General features: G+C 42.3%; 1 protein-coding gene across 1 annotated transcript; it reads left to right on the forward strand.

The window, feature by feature from the left end:
- The first annotated feature begins 1,661 nt into the window (after positions 1–1,661).
- slc7a8a (solute carrier family 7 member 8a) lies at positions 1,662–19,552 on the forward strand. The gene is made up of 11 exons (XM_079215086.1): positions 1,662–2,412; positions 7,116–7,320; positions 9,787–9,938; positions 13,689–13,814; positions 14,412–14,565; positions 14,993–15,116; positions 15,343–15,446; positions 15,684–15,780; positions 15,895–16,044; positions 16,208–16,385; positions 16,966–19,552. Exons 1-11 carry the CDS (start codon positions 2,280–2,282, stop codon positions 17,115–17,117), a joined length of 1,575 nt encoding a protein of 524 aa, XP_079071212.1. The 5' UTR covers positions 1,662–2,279; the 3' UTR covers positions 17,118–19,552.
- The last annotated feature ends 22 nt before the right edge of the window (positions 19,553–19,574 follow it).

The following is a 19,574-nucleotide window of genomic DNA, read 5'->3' on the forward strand; positions in this document are numbered from 1 at the left end:
ACGTGCACATTGAGTGAGCGGTGTGTACCCCGTCCTGCTTCACTGACCAAGTACATGCAGGATCATTTTACAGCACAGAAACAGACCTTTTCAATGACTTGAATTATGCAGGGACAAAGACAAGAATCTGGGTCAGAGGAGGTCAGCAACTCTGCAGCCGGAAAGTGGCCAAACATGCACGCAGTGTTATAGTGAAGTCAGAGTGTGTCGAGGTGATTCAGGTGACCTTGTTGTTCTGCCCACTCAGCAGAGAACAACACTGACTCCGTTTTTTGCAGAGATTAGTTGCCGAGGTTATGTAACTCCCACATTTTGTTCGGCGCTGACTATCATGGGCCAACAGTTGTTCAGGAAGCGCCAGGGTCTCTCAGGTGAATCTGAGGTTTCCTATGAGATCGCAGGAGATGCTGATGGAGCAACATGTGTTGGACTTTAACTGAAGGACGCAGGTTCAAGGCCCCTGCCAGCATCTGTGCAGCCGGAGCCTACTTGAGCACAACACTGAATCCATTTGTAACAGCTGTCATCGACAGTGGTGATACAGCAGCGTCAGATGGACTTTCAGTGTTTGACCTTTACAGTCATGATCTTATTCTGCAGGATCTGTTGTTACAGAAATGACGTAGGCCGTACATGCGTATAAACAATAAATACACCCACGTTTACAGTTGTTGTTTTAAGATGAGTCATTGTTCTAAGTGTTGATCAATTTATTATCTGGTTTTATCATTCTAAAGTTAAAAAAAAACTACATAATTTGTGTGTAGTTTTTTTTTACATAAGCCTGTTTAACTTTCTTTCTGATTGTTCTCAAACACACTTTGATAGTCTAGCTATTTGAGGAAGTCAGAGGAGTTTTATTTTCAACCGCTTAACTTTTGCATAATTCAACGAGCATTTAGGAGGCTTCCGTTGCTCATTGAATGGATAATAGTCACAACATTGCCTCGGAAAGAATAATGCTGGAAACGCTTGAGGATCTTCTGCACAGAGCAAACATTTGCATGCAGACAATTTTGAACCAACATTCGTACCAACTGTCAAATGTTTTATTAAAAAGACTCAGTTCTTGACTGCATGATGGCCACGCCTTGAGCTGTAGGTGACTGTTGCGGTTTGATTTGGGAGGGAGGGGGGAGGACAACCTTTACCAGCAGCATGAGGTGAGAGTACGAGATAGACACACACCAGCAGTCTTGCATCACACAGTGACATCTTGGTGAAAGGGCTAAATATAGACTTCTGCTGCATCTTGAATAATAAGTGGGAGTGAGCTCTGCTCGTGTGTGAGTGAGACGGTGACAGGAAGTGTTGAGAGAAAGTGAGGCACGTCAGTGTCCTGCAAGCCAAGTGTGTGTTTTGTTTTTTCATGCATAAGCTGCCTTGTTTGGGGATGGATGCCTGTGTGGACAGAGCAGCAGCAGCAGCAGCAGGAGTGGGTTTGAGGGAACAGCTGATGGTTGTGAGGGAGATGGGAGGGTCCTGGAGAGGAAGGAGGACAAACAAGCCCAACGTTGGAGGAGGCGTGGAGGAGGCGGGAAGGAGGCGGTGCTACTGTACTAATATGAAGGAGAGCATGTATATTAAGTCAAATACAACCTCTTCTGTTCAAACTAAACTCAGGTTGGATGTTTATGAGGCCGAACCCGAACGGCTTTCTTCTGGAGCGGCTTCTGGTTGTGCGCAGAGAGGATGCGTTTGTCTCTTCAGCTCACACCTGGAACAAGGAAGCAGTGAGAGCTTTTTTGTAGTTTCCTCCCCTGTTGCTTACATCAGAAACCAATGAGTTTTTTCCTTGTGTGACTTTAGAAGAATGGCATTGGAGTATGCTTGTTTTGCTCGCTAACTGGACTTGATGTGCGTTTAGACCCGGACCGGTAGCGCCACCTGACAGGCACCAGCACAAGGTTGGTCCTGGTTCGTCAGCTGTGGTCCAATACCGCGAAGAAACGTTACAGTTGCAGATGCAGTCTATGAATTGCTCTGTGGCCGAAGGACACTGATATTTTGGCACAACATTTCCCAACGGCCTGCACTTATTATTTTTGCATATTTTTTGCATATTTTTTGCTTTATTCGTTGATGGTTAAAACCCCTCATTGTCACAGGTTGCTGACAGCGCAATAACTTTCCCTCATCAGATAAGTGCGGCACGTGTCGGTGTTCGTGAGCACACGGGAGACTCCGGGCGAGACGAGCGCACGGGCAGCTTAAGGCGCCGTGTGGTGTAAACGAAGATTCAACACACACAAAACAAACAAAAAAGTCCAACCACCAACATGACGGACGGTGCCAGACAACGGAGCAGCACGTCGGGCTCCGCCAAGGATGCTGCCGGGGAGAAGGACTCGGGAGGCGGAGTGGCGCTCAAGAAGGAAATCGGGCTCGTGAGCGCCTGCGGTATCATTGTTGGTAAGTCTCATTCCTCCTCATCTGCCATGTGGTGCCACCAGTTTCTCTTGAGTGCACCCATAGTGTCTTTTAATAGCCTTCAGATGGTTTGTGCGTCTGAGGAAGTAGCCTATAAGAAATGTTTAAGAGTGAGGAAATTACAGAGACAGGCAGTGCGTTTTAGTGTGAAGGCCTTTATAAAGGTATAACAGCTGCTCTGGGATCAGGTTCCACCATTCAATGAGGATCGTATCGTTCATGATGAATATGTTTCAAGATAAGGAGACGGTTACCTGCAGCTGTGCACCACGCCTATTTACACATACGGTTGTTGGTTCAAATGTAGCTGCAGCCTTGAATAATTTCTTTAGAAGTCCTCATGTCTATGGCGCGTGGCCAGTGGTGATGATGTCGTCACCCTCATTCATCTCTGATGCTCAGAGGAATCGACCCATTCAGAACAATTTGGCTCACAACGGGCTCGCTTGTATTTTACATAAAAAAACTAAATATATAAATCAAATTTCAAACTTTAAAAATGCACTCTGCTGATTACTTTCCACAATGCTATACAATACTACTCAAATTAAAATGATATAGATTGATCAGGTCCTCTTAACAGTCCTCTTATCTATTATTCAGTCTTTATTAACTTAAAGCAATAATCAAACCTAACATTCATTACCGTATCTTTATAATAATGGGGGTAAATGTATACTGTTCTTCACTCAGTAGAACAAACAAGCAGAGATAAAGCTGTCAGACGACAGGTAGATCGATACAAGGGACGAAATATGGCACAGGTTGTCCAGGTGAGTCTGTGTGGTCTGACCTTGGCAGGATATATAGGGAGTATAGGGAGGGGTGTGACTCATTCGCTCTTGCGTTTCCATGATAACGGGAGGACAGAAGAGAGAGTTTGTGTGTGTGTGTGTGTGTGTGTGTGTGTGTGTGTGTGTGTGTGTGTGTGTGTGTGTATGTGTGTGAATTTCCAGGAGAGAGACAGACAGAAGCTGGAAACAGGAGGATGAGAGAGAGAGAAAAGAGAGAGTGAGAGCAATTGAAAGTGCTGTTGAGAAGGTTTTGTTCTTTCTCGCTTTAATTTACAGCTTGAGGTTTTACAGCGAATGTCTCACAACTTTATAGTAATTTACACACATTTGTCTTGATAGAATAACCTTCCCAAGGCAATGATCATGCTCTGAGATGATTGCAATAAATATGTTTTAACCGTTAGAATCACAAACTACGGGCAATATATTTTCCCTGTTACCCCACACTCGAGCATATCTATACAGCATCATGTAGATAATACATACAATTGGCAGAACATTTTATGACCGCTCTCCATTCATCAGCCGCCTGTTAAGAAACAGGCTGGCAGCGGTAAGCCACTTATGCCATCTGAGAGGATTACTTTACGGCCGTGCAGAGTCCATATGCCTCGGTCCAGTCACCAGACTGTTCTTGGCAGCTCCTTTTGTCCTTGACCAAGTCACTCATTCATGCTCATGTTCAGCTCGCGCACGCGGTCAGGTGACTCGTCTGATCTTCTCGTGGTGAACATTCCCCTGCTGGGCTTCCATGAAAAGGGCCGAGCGCACGAGGACATCAAAGGGTTTTATGGCCTATTGTACAGTACAGACATTTATCACTCGCACACACGTGAATCTAGAAACGTGTAAAACCAGGAATTGGGATTAGAAGTGAACTTTTGGTCGCTTAGAAGAAGGCCCTGTCCTGATAATGCTGTTTTTATTAGCTTGCCTGGCTTAGCCATGTCTGATCTGGACTCTGGTGGGTTTTGTAATTGAATTGCTGCACAAATTCACATCACTTTGATTAAAACATTTGAGCTCAGTTCTATGCTATCACAGTCTTTTAAAATCCTGTGTCGGCAGAAGTAACTAAGCCTGCGCTTTCTCGTGAATTGCCTCTGTGTTGTAGATTGATTTGGTGTAATAATAACTCACACACATGCATTCACACAAGCACACGAGCCTGAAGGGTCTGTGAGCATCTGGCCGAGGGCCAGGCGGCAGGTTGCCTCAGCTTGGTGGCTGTTTGAACAGGGATTTAACGGCGGGTGGAAATGCATGAACAAATCTTAGAGGGCTTTATGAAGGCTGATTAGGGTTATATCATAATGCTGCACAAACACACACAGCAGTCTGCTGCTGCTGGGTTTGATCATGTGTCATGGAGGCAAACAAATATTACAATCATTTTCTCTTATTGGTTCTGTTTCTCTGCGTTTGCATGTTTGGACTCCACTTCAGATAAAAGCATTTTAGACAAAATGATTATAGTAATGACGATTGAGAAATGGATTATCAAATTGATTGATAATGAAAAGGCTTGTTTGTTTGTTTAAATAGTAGCCTGCGTAATGAATTGCAGACAAAACAAATGGAATGGAAGGCTTCAAACAGAAATGTGTGGTCAGAGAGCATTTGAAGGACCGAGCCTCTTCCTCTGCAATAACAAAAAAAATATCCTGTGCTAAAAGAGGCTGAGACCTGCAGAGATTTGTAAAAAGATCCAGAAATATGACAAAGAGATATTTATACAGATTTGATGCATGCTGCCTCACAAGTTCATACTTTTTAAAGTTGATACAAACGTGTAGTTGCTCTTCGATCAAGATCAAGAGACAGCTGGCGGTTTTTCTTTTCTTTCTTTTTTAAATGTCACGTTCCCGTTTGGCCTTTTTTATGAAGACAAAAGGATGTAAAAAAGCGACAACCACAAGAACAGGAAACCTAGAGAGATTCCACACAGTCAGCGCGTCTCACACTCTCGGGTGCGACAGTGCACATGACATGAACACACAACATGCAAGCGTGCACATTTGCTCATCCTGACATAACAGCCTTAATATGAACTTGTTCAAACCAGAACCCCCTCGTGTTGCTTTTATCATCTGCCTCTACAAACCTTAAGCAAGGAAAGTGCTGAGTGAAGGCATACTTAGCCCCCCACCCCTCCCTCTAGAGGTCACAGGTCATGCACTGAAGACCACTGTGGCCATAAAGATGTCAACATAATCAGGGGTGTGATGGTTTGTTTGTCGTCTTTTTTTTTACCTTTTACCTGCAACTGGAGTTACATAAATGAGCGGCTGTCGTTAATCACTCACACGGATGCATCTGGAATCTGTTGAAGTTGAACAAATGTTCATGCAGTTGAGCGGTTTGGCAGATGTTCATATAATGTTTTAGATGCTACTGATAAAAGCCGATAAAGAGTGACCATTTTGGATGTTGCCATATTAACATTTCCCTGTAATTGTCTGCAACTAATTATGTTTTTTTAATTATTATAACCTAATCTACTGGTATAGTAGTTTAGTTTTCCCACTCTTTCTACTAGTACTTCTGACATGAGTTGTGAGAAGTTTAACAAAAAAAAAGTTTTTCCTTTTCGATTCGAGAGATGCAATAGAATCCAAATTTGAATGTCTAATAGCAAAACCAAACATATTCATTTGCAAGGACATACCACTAAGAAAAGCCACAAATCATCCATTTGAGAAACAGGAACACTATAAATACCGATAACTTTTACACAATACACAGAACGTGACGGTATCATTCATACCTTGACTTTTGTACTGTAACATTGCAATCTCAGCCTATCATCCAGCCATGATTCCGGACCTTCAACCTTTGACCCTTTTTATTGGTCGCTGGTTTCAAGCTCAGTCGACCCAGTCAGCTGAATCTGATTGGGAATAATCTCGTCTTCTTTCATGTTGGACCAGAACCCATGTCTTTCAGCTCCTGTGTAAAATACCTGGCAATCTGATGATCATTGAATCTGCCAGGGCATTATTTTCCCCCCTCTGCATCGACCTCTCATCCCTCCTCCCTCTTTGCACTCTTTCACCCCACTCTGTCTCGTTCCAGCTCCTCCTAACTGCAATGTCAGCAGATTACAGGCTCTTATTTTGCCTGATGGCTCCGCTGCTTCATCTCGGCAGACTAGCAGTCTCTCATTAACATGTTGTATCTCATCAGTTTATTCAAACAGGAACATACAAATGACAGTTTGAGGTTTAAACGGTGACCTCATGGAGTCTTGTTGTCTCAGTTTGGTGTTGAATTAAACAAACAAAGAATAAACTAGTTTGTCAATGAGCTTTAGAGGGAGTGGTGGTAGATGCTGTAGATTTTCTACTGTAGGTGGGAGCTAGCCTATAACTGGTTTCAGCATTTTCCAGTCTTTATGCTAAGCTAGGCTAATCTTCTCCCTGTTCTTGCCACATATGTAATGAATGGACGCGAGAGTCGTAACGATCTTCTCATCTGACTCTAAAGCTCACAGTCTTGCAAGAGACACATCAACTAAATAATGCTCCAGCAGATGTGGAGACCTCCTGATTTTTATTTCCCAAAATGGGGCAAGCTCCAAAACACTAATCAATCAATGTGATCAATGCTTTCAAGCCCAGTCTGAGATAACAGGTGACACCACAAGGGTTATTTCCTCTGACTTGACAAAGCTTATCCAGAACTACAGAAGTGATGTATTGATGATTGAATGTGTCAAAATAGTGGAATGCCCTTTTTTAAATACACTAAAAACAACCACCGTAAAAACACATTTTGCTTCCATCTCTGCTTATTCACTAACGTAAACCCCACAGCTTCTCAGTGCTGACAACAACCTGTTTTTCAATCTGCACTGGAACCTGACACCTCTGTCTCCCCTCCCTCCACCAGGTAACATTATCGGCTCAGGTATCTTCGTCAGCCCCAAGGGAGTGATGGAGAACGCCAGCTCCGTGGGCATGGCCCTAATCGTCTGGATCGTCACGGGCGTCATCACAGCCATCGGGGCGCTGTGCTACGCCGAGCTGGGCGTCACCATCCCCAAGTCGGGGGGAGACTACTCCTATGTCAAGGACATCTTCGGGGGGCTGGCCGGGTGAGACGTTCAGTCTTCTACTAGTAGTTGGAAACAATTGGAGGGGCGTTCAGGTGTTTTTTCATGTGACATTTGAGTCAATAAGCAGGGTATCTCCAAGCAGACTGATATATAAGAGTGGTGAACTATTGATATTTACTCATTTTGATCTTTCACTGCATTTTTTTTTTGCAGTGGAAGGAATTCTTCTTAAACTTCTTAAATATTATTGTATTAACCAAAGACAGACGTGAAAGGCAATTTTTCACAATAATCCCAAGTATTTTTAAGGCAAATGGTGGATTTATTAATAATATATATATAAACCCCCAGGTCGACAGTATGTGACCCCGTTAAGGGACCTCCCAAACAGTTAAAGTTAATTTGACATGGATTTAGGTGAGCGTACCAACATAACGAAATCTTTCTCTTTATCCCGGTGGATGAGCCTGCTCATGTCGGTCAGACATCTTGATCCAAAGCAGGAGGTCTATCGCTTGTAGTCAATATAATGAATAAACATTATTAAACCTGAAGCAAATACTGATTCCGATGTTTAAACAGTGGATTTTACAAATAATAACACATAATTAGCTTTAAGGTAACGCTTGGGAACCACGCTAGTTTCAGTTCCAAGGAAAACATTATCGTTTGTTAGCGTAGATTTCACACACACACTGTGCCTTTGCCCAGACTGTAAACACAGATTAGACCATTGTTTTTTCAACTATCACAAGGATACATATTATCAGGGTATTTTGGGAGAGGAATTCAACCAGACAAAGCAGCCAATGATTGTTTTTATCCCTTTGTACAATAGCTATCAATACACATCAATGCACTTTTACCTCTAGGGACTTCGGAGTTGGGTTTGAAGTGTTGGGGCCACACCGTTTCCCTGTGCCCGCTGTATAGGATAAATAAACAGTGTTCAAGCAAGGTTTATTTATGTTGTCCTGTTCCTTTTATCCCTATCTGCGTTTGTACTGTATAAGTCAAGAACCGCTGTAACGGAAATACTTACATCAGCCTGTCGCAGCTGGTCGAAGGCGAGCTCGTAGAAGAAGCGGAAGAGCTCATAATGTCGTACGTTCAGACGCGACTTGAATGGACAACGTTTCAAGTACAAAGGCCCTTTGTCATGTCGGATTAATGAGGGTTGTGATACACCCATAACGTGTAGAATATAGACTACTAAAGACGCCATAGGAGGGAGTCATTGTGTCAAATGAGTTGGACTGTGAGATAAATAAAATTGACTTATGCCACAATATCTTATTAGAATAGTATAATCAGCCATATGTGATGCAGTATCAAGTGTTATTATTTATTGATACATTAACCTGCTATTGTTACTATTCAAGAACATTTGTAGAGTTTTAACTTTGTTTAATCTACAGCAGTGCATTATGTAATATCATGCATTTTAAGAATATGATGCACAATCTACAAAGTACATATAGCTGTATAAAATTGTATGAAATATGAATTAAAACAAGCAAAAATGAAAGTCCAAGCACAAGAGATTACTTGACTAAATGTTATACACAGAGGTTTCCATCAGCATTTGAACGCACATTTTTACATTAAACTCACACACACATTCCAGTCAGACACAATCCCGTTAACGCAGCCAGGTGTAATGATCCCTCTATAAGCTTTCAGGGAATTTCTTGGAAAAACCATTCGTCTGGTTTCTCCAGCTACATTCATCTCGTCTCACCCCCTCCACGCTCCCCCTATGAAGCTCCAGTGACTAATCTGTGTCACTATTGACACGGTGTCATGGGACTCATGCTTTCAGTTTCTGACACAGTGAACACACACTGAATTATAAAATGCTCTGCCATATTTGATGACCAGGGTGTAAATCAGTACCAACTAGTTTAAACAGGCTAATCAACATTTAATAGGCTGCATTAGTCATCTCAGTTAGCCGCCAAACTGGAATTTGCATGAACATTTACTTTGCCATGAGAGCTGCAAGGGATTATTAATTATTGTACTGTCTTCATTTGTCGGCTGTTATTTTCCATTGATTGTTTTGCCTGTAAAATCTCACAAATTAGCAAAAATATGCCCACCATGGTTCCTAAAGCCGACAAAGCTGACAAAGCTACAAAGATATTCAATTTAGAATGACAGGAAAAAGCAACAAATCCTCATATTTTGCTCAATTAATGACTCAAATAATCAAAAGTTGATTGTGTCAATCCACCAATGGTTTGAGATGAGGGAGTTCTTTCAAAGACAGACGACGGTGGATTTGGTTGATGCTATGAGAGGCCAAGCATATGACATATAGAGTTTTCCACCAGAAATAACCTGCTTTGAATGGGACTCAGTAAATGGAAGGATGTATATGTGCCATGTGCCTTTTGTGATGTGTTTCCTCCTCCTTACCCCCCACCTGCTTGTGCTCCCGACACCCCACTGCTTCTCCCATGCCTCTGTGTTTGTAACCGTGTGTGACTCCTTTCTGCTCAGGTTCCTGCGTCTGTGGATCGCCGTGCTGGTGATCTACCCGACCAACCAGGCCGTGATCGCGCTGACGTTTTCAAACTACGTCCTACAGCCTCTGTTCCCCACCTGCTTCCCCCCGGAGAATGGCCTGCGTCTGCTGGCCGCTGTCTGCCTCTGTGAGTAAAACTGTTGTTAACAGACAAAGACTCGCGACTGTTGTTGCACGAACAATACCTGTGTAACTAGTATTGGTGGTGAGCTGTGTGTGTCAGCCGTGTGTCATGGTCATTATTGGAATATTTAACACAGGAATTTAGCATGGTGTTTAACAGAAAGTTAGGTGCTGTGTCCTCCTCAACAGTATTTACCTCAAGACAAACTGGTCAAATTGGCGCCTCATGAACGTAATTAGAGGTAAAGAAAAGACAGCAACATTTTACATATTAAACTCTTTCTCCTTCATGAATATAGAGTCCTGGTGAACCAGCTGACAGCTCTGACTCCACACAGATTCAGTTTAGATTTTGTGGAGACGAAAGAGTGCAGATAGCCTAAAGAAGGCCCAAATGTGGAAAAACTGCCAGTAAATCAAAGAATGTCATTTATACATTCAGGGTTGAGACATCAGTTGCTGAACCAAATTTAAACGTAGCTCACATACTGCGTAGTGAAATGTACTTTAAATCACATTTTCCACTGCGTCAACATTCACTTTGTTGGTTTTAGTTACATCATTAGAGCTGTCTTTAATATGCAAGTTATTTAAAACAGTCACAGATTGGCTGAATTAAGGCTTGATTCATCCAGTTTCTGTCCCAGTTTCACCCTTTTTTCCCCTCTGAAGCTCTTTTGTTATTTAACCCTCAGTCAGAGGTCATCCACTACGCAATAGCAAAGCAGCTAGAGGAGTGTAGCACTGAGCAGAGAATCTTTGAAGACAAATAGATGAATGTGTTGCGGCGGACATGACGGTTGTTGATTTGAGTCCCTCAACAAAGTTCACGCACACTGGCCAAATACTGCAGGCAGCCTTCAGGTAGAGAGACACTGGAGGTGTGTGTGTGTGTGTGTGTGTGTGTGTGTGTGTGTGTGTGTGCGTGTGTGTGTGTGCGTGTGCGTGAGCCTTGTGGAGGATTACAACACCAAAACAAGACTGTTCTTTGTTTATATCCCTTAATGTACCTTGTCAACTAAACATCTTGTGATTACATTTATGGAAGACTAGTGGGTGCAAATATGTTTTGAGTCACCACTAACTGCTTTTCGGAGAAGGAAAACAAACGTGTCTTTTCTTTTGCGTTCATTTCTTCCACAAACATCACAGTTACAACAGAGGCTGTTTTTTGTGCATGTCTCTCCAGGAGTAAGTGAGGGTAGAAAGTAGTATTTCTTCTTCCTTTAAAATGATCGGCAAAGGTTTTTTTTCTCCTCGAGTTTGAAGAGACGTCCCGTGACATGCTGTTCACTGGCAGACGGGCTCAGTCAGTTTGGCTTGACAACATGGAAATCTCACTTCACAAAGCCTTGCACAATAACACACACGTTTGGACTCAGTGGACCAAGTGATCCACTGCTAAATTACCTCTGCTGAAGAAGCTGTGTCGGTCCTTCAGTGGGATATCTCGAAAGCATTAAAACAGATTTGGCTGCAGTTCCTGTACATTATGCGATGAGGTTAAGTGTTACCCTACCAAGTACAGGACTGGAAAACTCTACTACTGATGGATATGTCTTTAATGGATAATGTCATTAATGGACAAATGGTGCAGCTATTTGGTCCAGTCTACGCCAAGAAAACAGTTTCTTTGCTCATAACTTAACTTTCTACCATATTTATTGAAATCTGTTGGTATGCTTTTGAGATATTCTACTTGCCATGCATCAGACAACCTCTTTGGTGGAGGTTATAACAAGTTTAGAAGAAAGTACAACCATGGCAGAGCCTTGTGTGTTAAGATTAGACAGATTAACGTACCTGTCTTTCTTGTCCCTCTTCCATGAACGCCTGAAGCAAAAGGTGCTTTGTTCTGACAAGAGCTGCTAGCATTCATAACTCCTGAGTTGCTGAGTTTTTTTCCCCCTTATGGAGGTTTTATCCTTATTTGTTGTTGAAGGGAAAAGTGGGAGAGAGGTTGGCCATTTCCCATCAACTCTGATGTAATCCTTGTTTATCGGCGAAGCCTGCATGTGTTTATCTGCTTTGGACATTTCTGAGATTTCCTAAATTTGGCCCCTTGCTGAACACAGTGTGACAGCCTGCAGAATATAACCACACATACTTATTTACCAACAAATCCAGTTTGGTGATCAAACCAGATGTTGCTGGCAAGTTCGATCACTTTAATCTGCATGGCACAGGTTTCTCAAGGTGTACCATTTCAATAACACCGGGGGATTCTCCCGGGGGTCCGTCTCTTCCCGCAGGTGGCAGAGGACAGGGTCATAACTGTGTCATGTTTTCCAGCAGGCTCACGGTTAACTCAGCAAGTTTCCATACACACATTTTGTATACTCAGCTTACGGACAGCTGAGCGGCCCCTCGGCTCCGTGGTCCGGAGAATGTGTCCGCGGCCTATCAGTCAGCAAACAGAGGAGTAGCAGGGATCACGCATGTTGTTACTGTGATGCAGTGTGTTGGCGAAATATCCTCTAGTTCCAGAAAAAACTTTGTGTAGTAATAACTTAAGAGGTTTAATTTCTATTTATACAGGCGATCACAGTTGTATTTAAATTCTGTTTCTCATTTCCTGTTGTTTTTTTGTGGGGAGAAGCAGCAGCAGCTCTGTGGCTCCTCTCCACATCCCCTAAAACTCCCACTCACCAACTGAAAAAAACATGAACATCTCTGCAACAGCAACAAACAAACCCACTGTCTGCACCTGTCCCTTTATCTGAACCCAACACACACACACACACACAAACACACAAACACAAACACACACACACACACACACGCATCTATCAGTGCATGTCGACTCATGTGCATCTGACTTTGTTCCCTGCAGAGGCAGTTATTTAAAGTGATGGACTTAATCCCAAATCAAATTGAATGACAGTCAAACAGTTTTATTATTTAATGGCACCTTATTGACCTGCACCCAGTGGCCTGTTGCACCCAGCAGTACAGATCAAATCCATTATCTTTGTCCTTGTTGGGTCATCCTCCAGTTCCAAATATGTTTTCACATGTTGTGCTTCCTTAAATCTGCCAGATGAGTGGCATTTGTAATGCATGGATGGGATGATTTATATATATATATATATATTTTTTAAAGTTGCACTATACCTGCAGTAAATCGAAAGAAAGAAAACTATTGCACTGCATGTAAGGCACACAGTGTCATGGAAGAGATAACGGGTGAAGTTCAATGCAAGAGAGTCAAAGGTTGCCGCAGAATTATGATGTTAACACACGTCACACGTGTTTGAGTGTGTAGCTTTTAATCTGTTTCCACTCACTGACCTGAGATCTGCTCTTGTTCCATAAAGAAAACCGCAGAGCTATTGACTTCTTCTTCTTTGGGAAATAATCTGAGTTTTACTTCTACAAACAATGCAGTGGCAGTTCCTTTAATTCAACAGTCAACACTTAAACCTTTATCTACCAAATTCACTCCATAATATAATCAGTTCCCAACCTTTCGTTACAGTCATATTGTGCCGTCAAACATTGCTAAAACCCACTAAAGAGACGTGCAAATATGATAAATATGATAAAGTGGTCCTGGGTTGTATGCATGTCACAGAGTAGACACCATAGAGCTTAAATATAGAGTTGTAAAAGGCTAATACCAAATGTGATAATGCCAGAATCAGGGGATTTTACTAATCTTAAAGCCTCTATAAGAGGAAGCACAATGGGAAAACTGGGGTCAAATTAATAAGCATTAACTCTGTGATCTACTGTGTTTTATTTGTGCATCTAGTGCTGCTGACATGGGTGAACTGCTCCAGTGTGAGGTGGGCCACCAGAGTGCAGGACATTTTCACCGCCGGCAAGCTGCTGGCCCTCGCCCTCATCATCGTCATGGGCCTCGTGCAGATCTGCAAGGGTAAGCTCCCTCAATGCATATGTCCACAGTACATCTGGTGAGTGAGTGTGTGTGTGTGTGTGTGTTTTGAAAGGACGAAAGTCACGCACACACACTCGCGGTCACTGGGGTCATCTTAAGTCATTCGGGACAGTATAGACTCCCCGTGGACGCTGCAGAAGTCAGGGAGTTTCTGGGGCCCCTTCTGGTTAAAACTCACATCGCTAATAACAGCACGCCTGTGTGGGTTTGCTGTCACAACATAGCTGAGGACCAGTTATTACAGGGGCCACAGAGAGTAGGCCCCTGAAACAACCGAATGGGGATTTCTGTGCGAGCCTTTGAAGAGTCCGGTGGCTGATTTGATGGGAGACTTTGGGTCATATGTGAGGGATGGTATGTGAGAGTAGAAATACTTTAATGCTTTCTGAAAACATGGCTCAAGAGGGGATTTCAGGAAGAATGTAATGACAAAGGAGAATGTCAGAAGAGCCCTGAAGATCGTTGATGGTTTAGACATTTTCTCAATTTGAAAACATGAATTCTTCTGATACAAAATGCTTCTGTGCCAAACTAAATATGTCCCCATATCTTTTGCGTCATCTTCTCCACATATAGGAGAGTACTACTGGTTGGAGCCAGCCAATGCCTTCGAGCCCTTCCAGGAGTATGACGTGGGTTTGATAGCCTTAGCCTTCCTACAAGGCTCCTTCGCCTATGGAGGGTGGAACTTCCTCAACTACGTCACAGAGGAGCTGGTGGACCCCCATGTGTAAGACTCTTTACTCTGCTTCTCATATCTCGAGTCACTTCCCACAGTACATAACGGTCCCCCGCTGTCGCATCGGAAACTGGCTTTTTTTAAAGCTTGTAGCTTTTTCAGTGATTCGCAGCATTTTTTGTTAAGCCCTCTGAAATTTATTGAATTTAGCATGGGATTAATTCTCAGCATCATTCTGGCCACTGACCTAAAAACATTTCTGGTAGAATTTCATGGTTTATTTCTTCATTTCCTCCAAATTTTCTGTCTTTAACAATCCCACGTTTTTTAATAACCTGGGTATCCGTTAATGCACATGCCCTAAGGTACAATCTTTAATTTCCGTCTCTAACCCCCCCCCCCCCCCGCTGCTCCTCTTATCTCTTTAACTTTCCTCCTCCTTCTGGCTCCTAAACATAGCTGTTTCTCTCATCTCCAGGAACCTTCCTCGCGCCATCTTCATCTCCATCCCTCTCGTGACCTTCGTATACGTCTTTGCCAACATCGCCTACGTCACGGCCATGAGTCCCCAGGAGCTGCTCGCCTCGAACGCCGTTGCCGTGGTGAGTGTCTCAGAGCATGATGCGGGTTGGTCCTGTGACTTCACGCACTCGTTTGGTAGTAGAATGACGCCCTCTAGTGAGACCGATGTGTGGGCTGATACCCTTTGAACCTAAGACGCTGCATTATAGTCGTGAACACATGATGAAATAATCATCTAACCATCTGCCTCCTTTCGCTCTCGTTCATCCACCCTGGAACCTTCCTCCTCCCACTCTTCCATCCCAGACATTTGGGGAGAAGCTGCTGGGAGTCATGTCGTGGATCATGCCCATCTCTGTGGCTCTCTCCACCTTTGGGGGAGTCAACGGATCCCTCTTCACCTCTTCGCGGTAAGTCAATGACCACTTCTTTTGGGCACCAACTGCCAACAAACACACCTCTAATTAGTGCAATGAATATATGTTCTAGTGAAGTGGTTCTCTGGGTGTCCAGCAAGATACGTGCTCTAAATTTAAAGTTCTCCGTCACACTTTCTCGTCTTTCATTTTCATCCTGTTACGTAGTATGTTCTGTAGACTTTAATATTGTTTAATATCCCTGAACTGATTGATTCTTTCCTTTTGCAGGTTGTTCTTTGCTGGAGCCAGAGAGGGACACCTGCCAAGTCTGCTGGCCATGATTCATGTGAAACGCTGCACTCCCATCCCCGCTCTGCTCTTCACCGTGAGTAGCTCTCTCACCGCCACAATCCTTTTATAGTATCGCCTCTCGTGACACTCCGATAAACACTGAAGCTGCAGACAAACCGTCAAACGTCCTGTCCTTCTTCTTCCTCAGTGCCTGTCCACCCTGCTCATGCTGTGCACCAGTGACATGTACACCCTCATCAACTATGTGGGCTTCATCAACTACCTCTTCTACGGAGTCACTGTCGCCGGGCAGATTGTCCTGCGTATCAAACAGCCCGACCTGCACAGACCAATCAAGGTGTGTTCATGTGGCGTTTTTGTCCCATTTGAGCTTTTTCTGTCTAAAAACAGCCAGAAAAAATCACAATAGATTCAAAATGGCAGATGCAAAAAGTGGAAAAACTACCAAATGTTCCTTTCGACATGTGTGTAATACTATCTTTTTGTGTTCTCTCCTCCAGATCAGCCTAGTCTGGCCGGTCATTTACCTCCTCTTCTGGGCCTTCCTTCTCATCTTCTCCCTGTACTCTGAGCCCGTGGTGTGCGGCATCGGCCTGGCCATCATGCTGACTGGCGTCCCCGTCTACTTCCTGGGAGTTTACTGGGATAACAAGCCACAGTGCTTTGAAGCCTTTGTTGGTAAGTTAGCTGTCATGTTACATTTACTTTACCAGTGCTGAAAGTTTTTTCATTATTAAAACCACATATTCATTATATATCCTTCGGCAAGTCTATGGAATAGGTCAACATTTTGGGAAATATGCTTATTCGATTTCTCGCCATGAGAAGATTCACACTCTTCACATGTAGGAGGCGATTAACTTAGCTTAGCATAAAGACTGAAAGCGGAGGGAAGCGGCTAGCCTGGCTCTTTCCAAAGTTCAAGATGCTCTCACTTGTTAACACCTTTGTTTAATCAGTAACAAATCAGAAATGTGCTACTTTTAACTAGCCGGGCTAGCTACTTCAATTCTTTATGCTAAGCAGAATGGATCCTTTCTATCTCTAAAATAGCAAAGTATTCTTTTGACACAGCACTTGATTCCCCAAATTTGTAAATATTTGTATGAAACAGGATTAAATCTAAATGATTTATCATGGGAAAAACTGCAATACATCCAAATAAAATCTTTTTCTTCATATGTTACGTAAATATGGTCTCATTTGAAAAGACATTACCGCACTGGTCTTAAAACTCTTTGTCACTCTCTTCTTCCAGATAAGATGACGTACGTGGGCCAGAGGTTCTGCATGGTGGTTTATCCGGCCATGGGTAACAGCGGTGGGAGCGCAGAGGAAGGCGAGGAAATGAAGGAGGCCAGGTCTCCTCTGTCTGAGGACGGAGACAACCACAAGTCAGCGGACTGCTAAAAGTCTCTGTCTTCCAAAATAAACAGACATATGCAGACGCACAAGTGGTGTGCGCACACAAACAAACAAACGTGCAAACATACACCACAGTTTGTAGTGTATTTACATCTTGTCTTAAATATTTTTATGTGGTTTTGTATCAATCAATAATTTCTGTGCCAAATGCAACATGAGATATTTAGAGTAATATGACCTCGAACTTTTCTGTCTGGGGTCTTTCAAGAGTGCAATAAAGAAAGGGTTGGCGCATTCTCAACACAAGCATAAACAGACACATCGACTACTCTTCGTCATCATCTTCCTCCTGCTTCTCTTCCTCCACACACTCCCTGCACACTCCTGGTGTAGTAGTATTTTTTTTTTCATCAAAAGACTCTTACTCGACTGTGATGGCTACGCAAGCACCTTTTCTTTGCTTCGTTTGCCACTTTGTAAAAGATGTTGCTTTGTCATCCACTCAACACACCAAAGCTGTATTTTGATTGTCGAAGCAGAAAGTCCGATCAAGTCATTTCATGTTGTGAAGTACACTAAGTACTGAGTTGTGTTGAAGGTGACTGTAACTACGAAATGTTTCTCTTATTTTGTAATTACGATAATTGTTTGTATCATTTGGTATATTTTGTTGTTTGTTGTAATTTTTTGTTCTGTTGATATTCTTTTTTTTTCTACTCAACATCATATTCATCTGGACCTATTTTTTTTTACTCTTGCGGGGGTGTACACCTGAAAGCTGAAGTGTGATGATCTGTACTTTTTATTGGTAAATGTTGCACAGTTCTTGTTAATTGCTTTAGTTAGAAGACAGCCAGTATTTGGGTGTTTTGACTGATGTGGAGAAACGGTTAATCCTCATCCTTCGAGGTAGTTTAAAAATGGAATGGAAGTAACAAAAAACAACAAGAAAGTGGAGTCTTGTATGAACACTACACTGATAATTAACCCGTTAAAACTGCAAGTCCAGCATGTTAACCATAACGAATAAATAGGCAAGACATGATAGTGTTCACAACCACGTCTGCATTGTTAATGTGCAAATCCCTACACCGACACATGTGAATGCCTGCGTTTTTAATTTTTTAAAGAGGCATTGATTGTCTTACACGTTTTACGGAATAAGTATTTTTTTATAGCTTACCATCTAGCTAGTGTTTTCATAATTTGTTGTTCTTTATTTAGGTTGTAGAAATTAGAGTTTTGCATAATTTAAAAAAAATTAAATTCACTAGAAGAGATTTTAGTGCAACACTCGAATAGACACCAGGAAAAACACAACATGCCCCAATGAATGAACCCATTCTGTGTATCTGGTCGTAGTTATGCATCTATACTTATGTTGTATATTATAGTGACAACACTCCTGCACACATAAACGTGTCTTCAGTCTTTTTAAAATCCATTAGTGTCTCGGGGCATCCCCACTGCTCTCTGTTTACACACAGTACACTGCCTAAAACCTCCAGACCACTAAAACTGAACAGATCTTACCGATTGCCTGTAGGAAATCCAGTCCGTTAGTGCTAAATGTCTGTACTGGTGCTTTGATATTTATTTTTCTCGGGAGCCCCGTAAAAAGATGACAAGAGGATGACAAGTGAATCATTCAAACTATCAAGTATCACTAAAGTTTGGCCAGCAATGTGCAGGTTTCTTCTGTTGAACTGTAAAGGGGAAAAGGGTGTCATGGATGTCTTTACAAGTACAATTATTGTGTTTTGTGTCTGGATATTTTTTGTGTATTTACAGATTATATACAGATGTCTCTTAGTAAATAAAAAAAAAAACACCGACTAAGTTTTAAATTTGTAATCCAAGGCCTCATTTATATAAGAAAAAAAAGCTCCATCTTTATTTTGATTCCACGGTGCAACCTTTCCAAAGAATGTGATTTTCATTACTTTTAGAAATATAATTTTCAAAAACATGCAACATAAACTCTGTGAATTTCTCAGCAAGACCTTTACTGTACATAAATGAGGCCTGAGAATGTTTCCACCTCATAAATCAAATGCTGCGACTTTATGTGATACCGCAATGTAATCTGTGCCGATTTAAACTCTAAAGACGGTTTAACAGTGCTCATTGTGCTCAAGGTTCCCTAACAAGCTGCAACTTCTTGCTGTAATTCAGACCAAAACAGGCCTTCAATAAGGTATACATATTAAATGTTCTATGTTGTAAGTCATGTACACTGATAAGCAATTTTTCTTCTAGCAATACATCATCACATTGTAATACACTGCCTGATCAGAATGTTATTTTTAAATCATTTTGTGTACACATTCTCGTTTAAATTACCATATGCAGTCTACCTACCACCCTGAGAGCCATTTTGACTGAAATGTCTCTCAAACTCCAGTCTGTTTTTGTGTGAAAATGCAAATGTATATATTGTTAGCGAGTGTGTGACAAGAATAAAAATATGAGAATGTTCACCTCTCCTTTGTACAGCTGTTT

The sequence above is a fragment of the Taurulus bubalis genome (assembly GCF_910589615.1).
Source record: "Taurulus bubalis genome assembly, chromosome: 3".
Taxonomy (NCBI): Eukaryota; Metazoa; Chordata; class Actinopteri; order Perciformes; family Cottidae; genus Taurulus; species Taurulus bubalis.

Excerpts from the sequence above, each read along its gene's own strand:
- slc7a8a (XM_079215086.1), top strand. The coding sequence starts at position 2,280 with ATGACGGACGGTGCCAGACAACGGAGCAGCACGTCGGGCTCCGCCAAG. Across the intron at positions 7,321-9,786 it reads ATCTTCGGGGGGCTGGCCGG|GTTCCTGCGTCTGTGGATCG; the intron begins GTGAGACGTTCA and ends CTTTCTGCTCAG. Across the intron at positions 15,117-15,342 it reads CCTCGAACGCCGTTGCCGTG|ACATTTGGGGAGAAGCTGCT; the intron begins GTGAGTGTCTCA and ends CTTCCATCCCAG.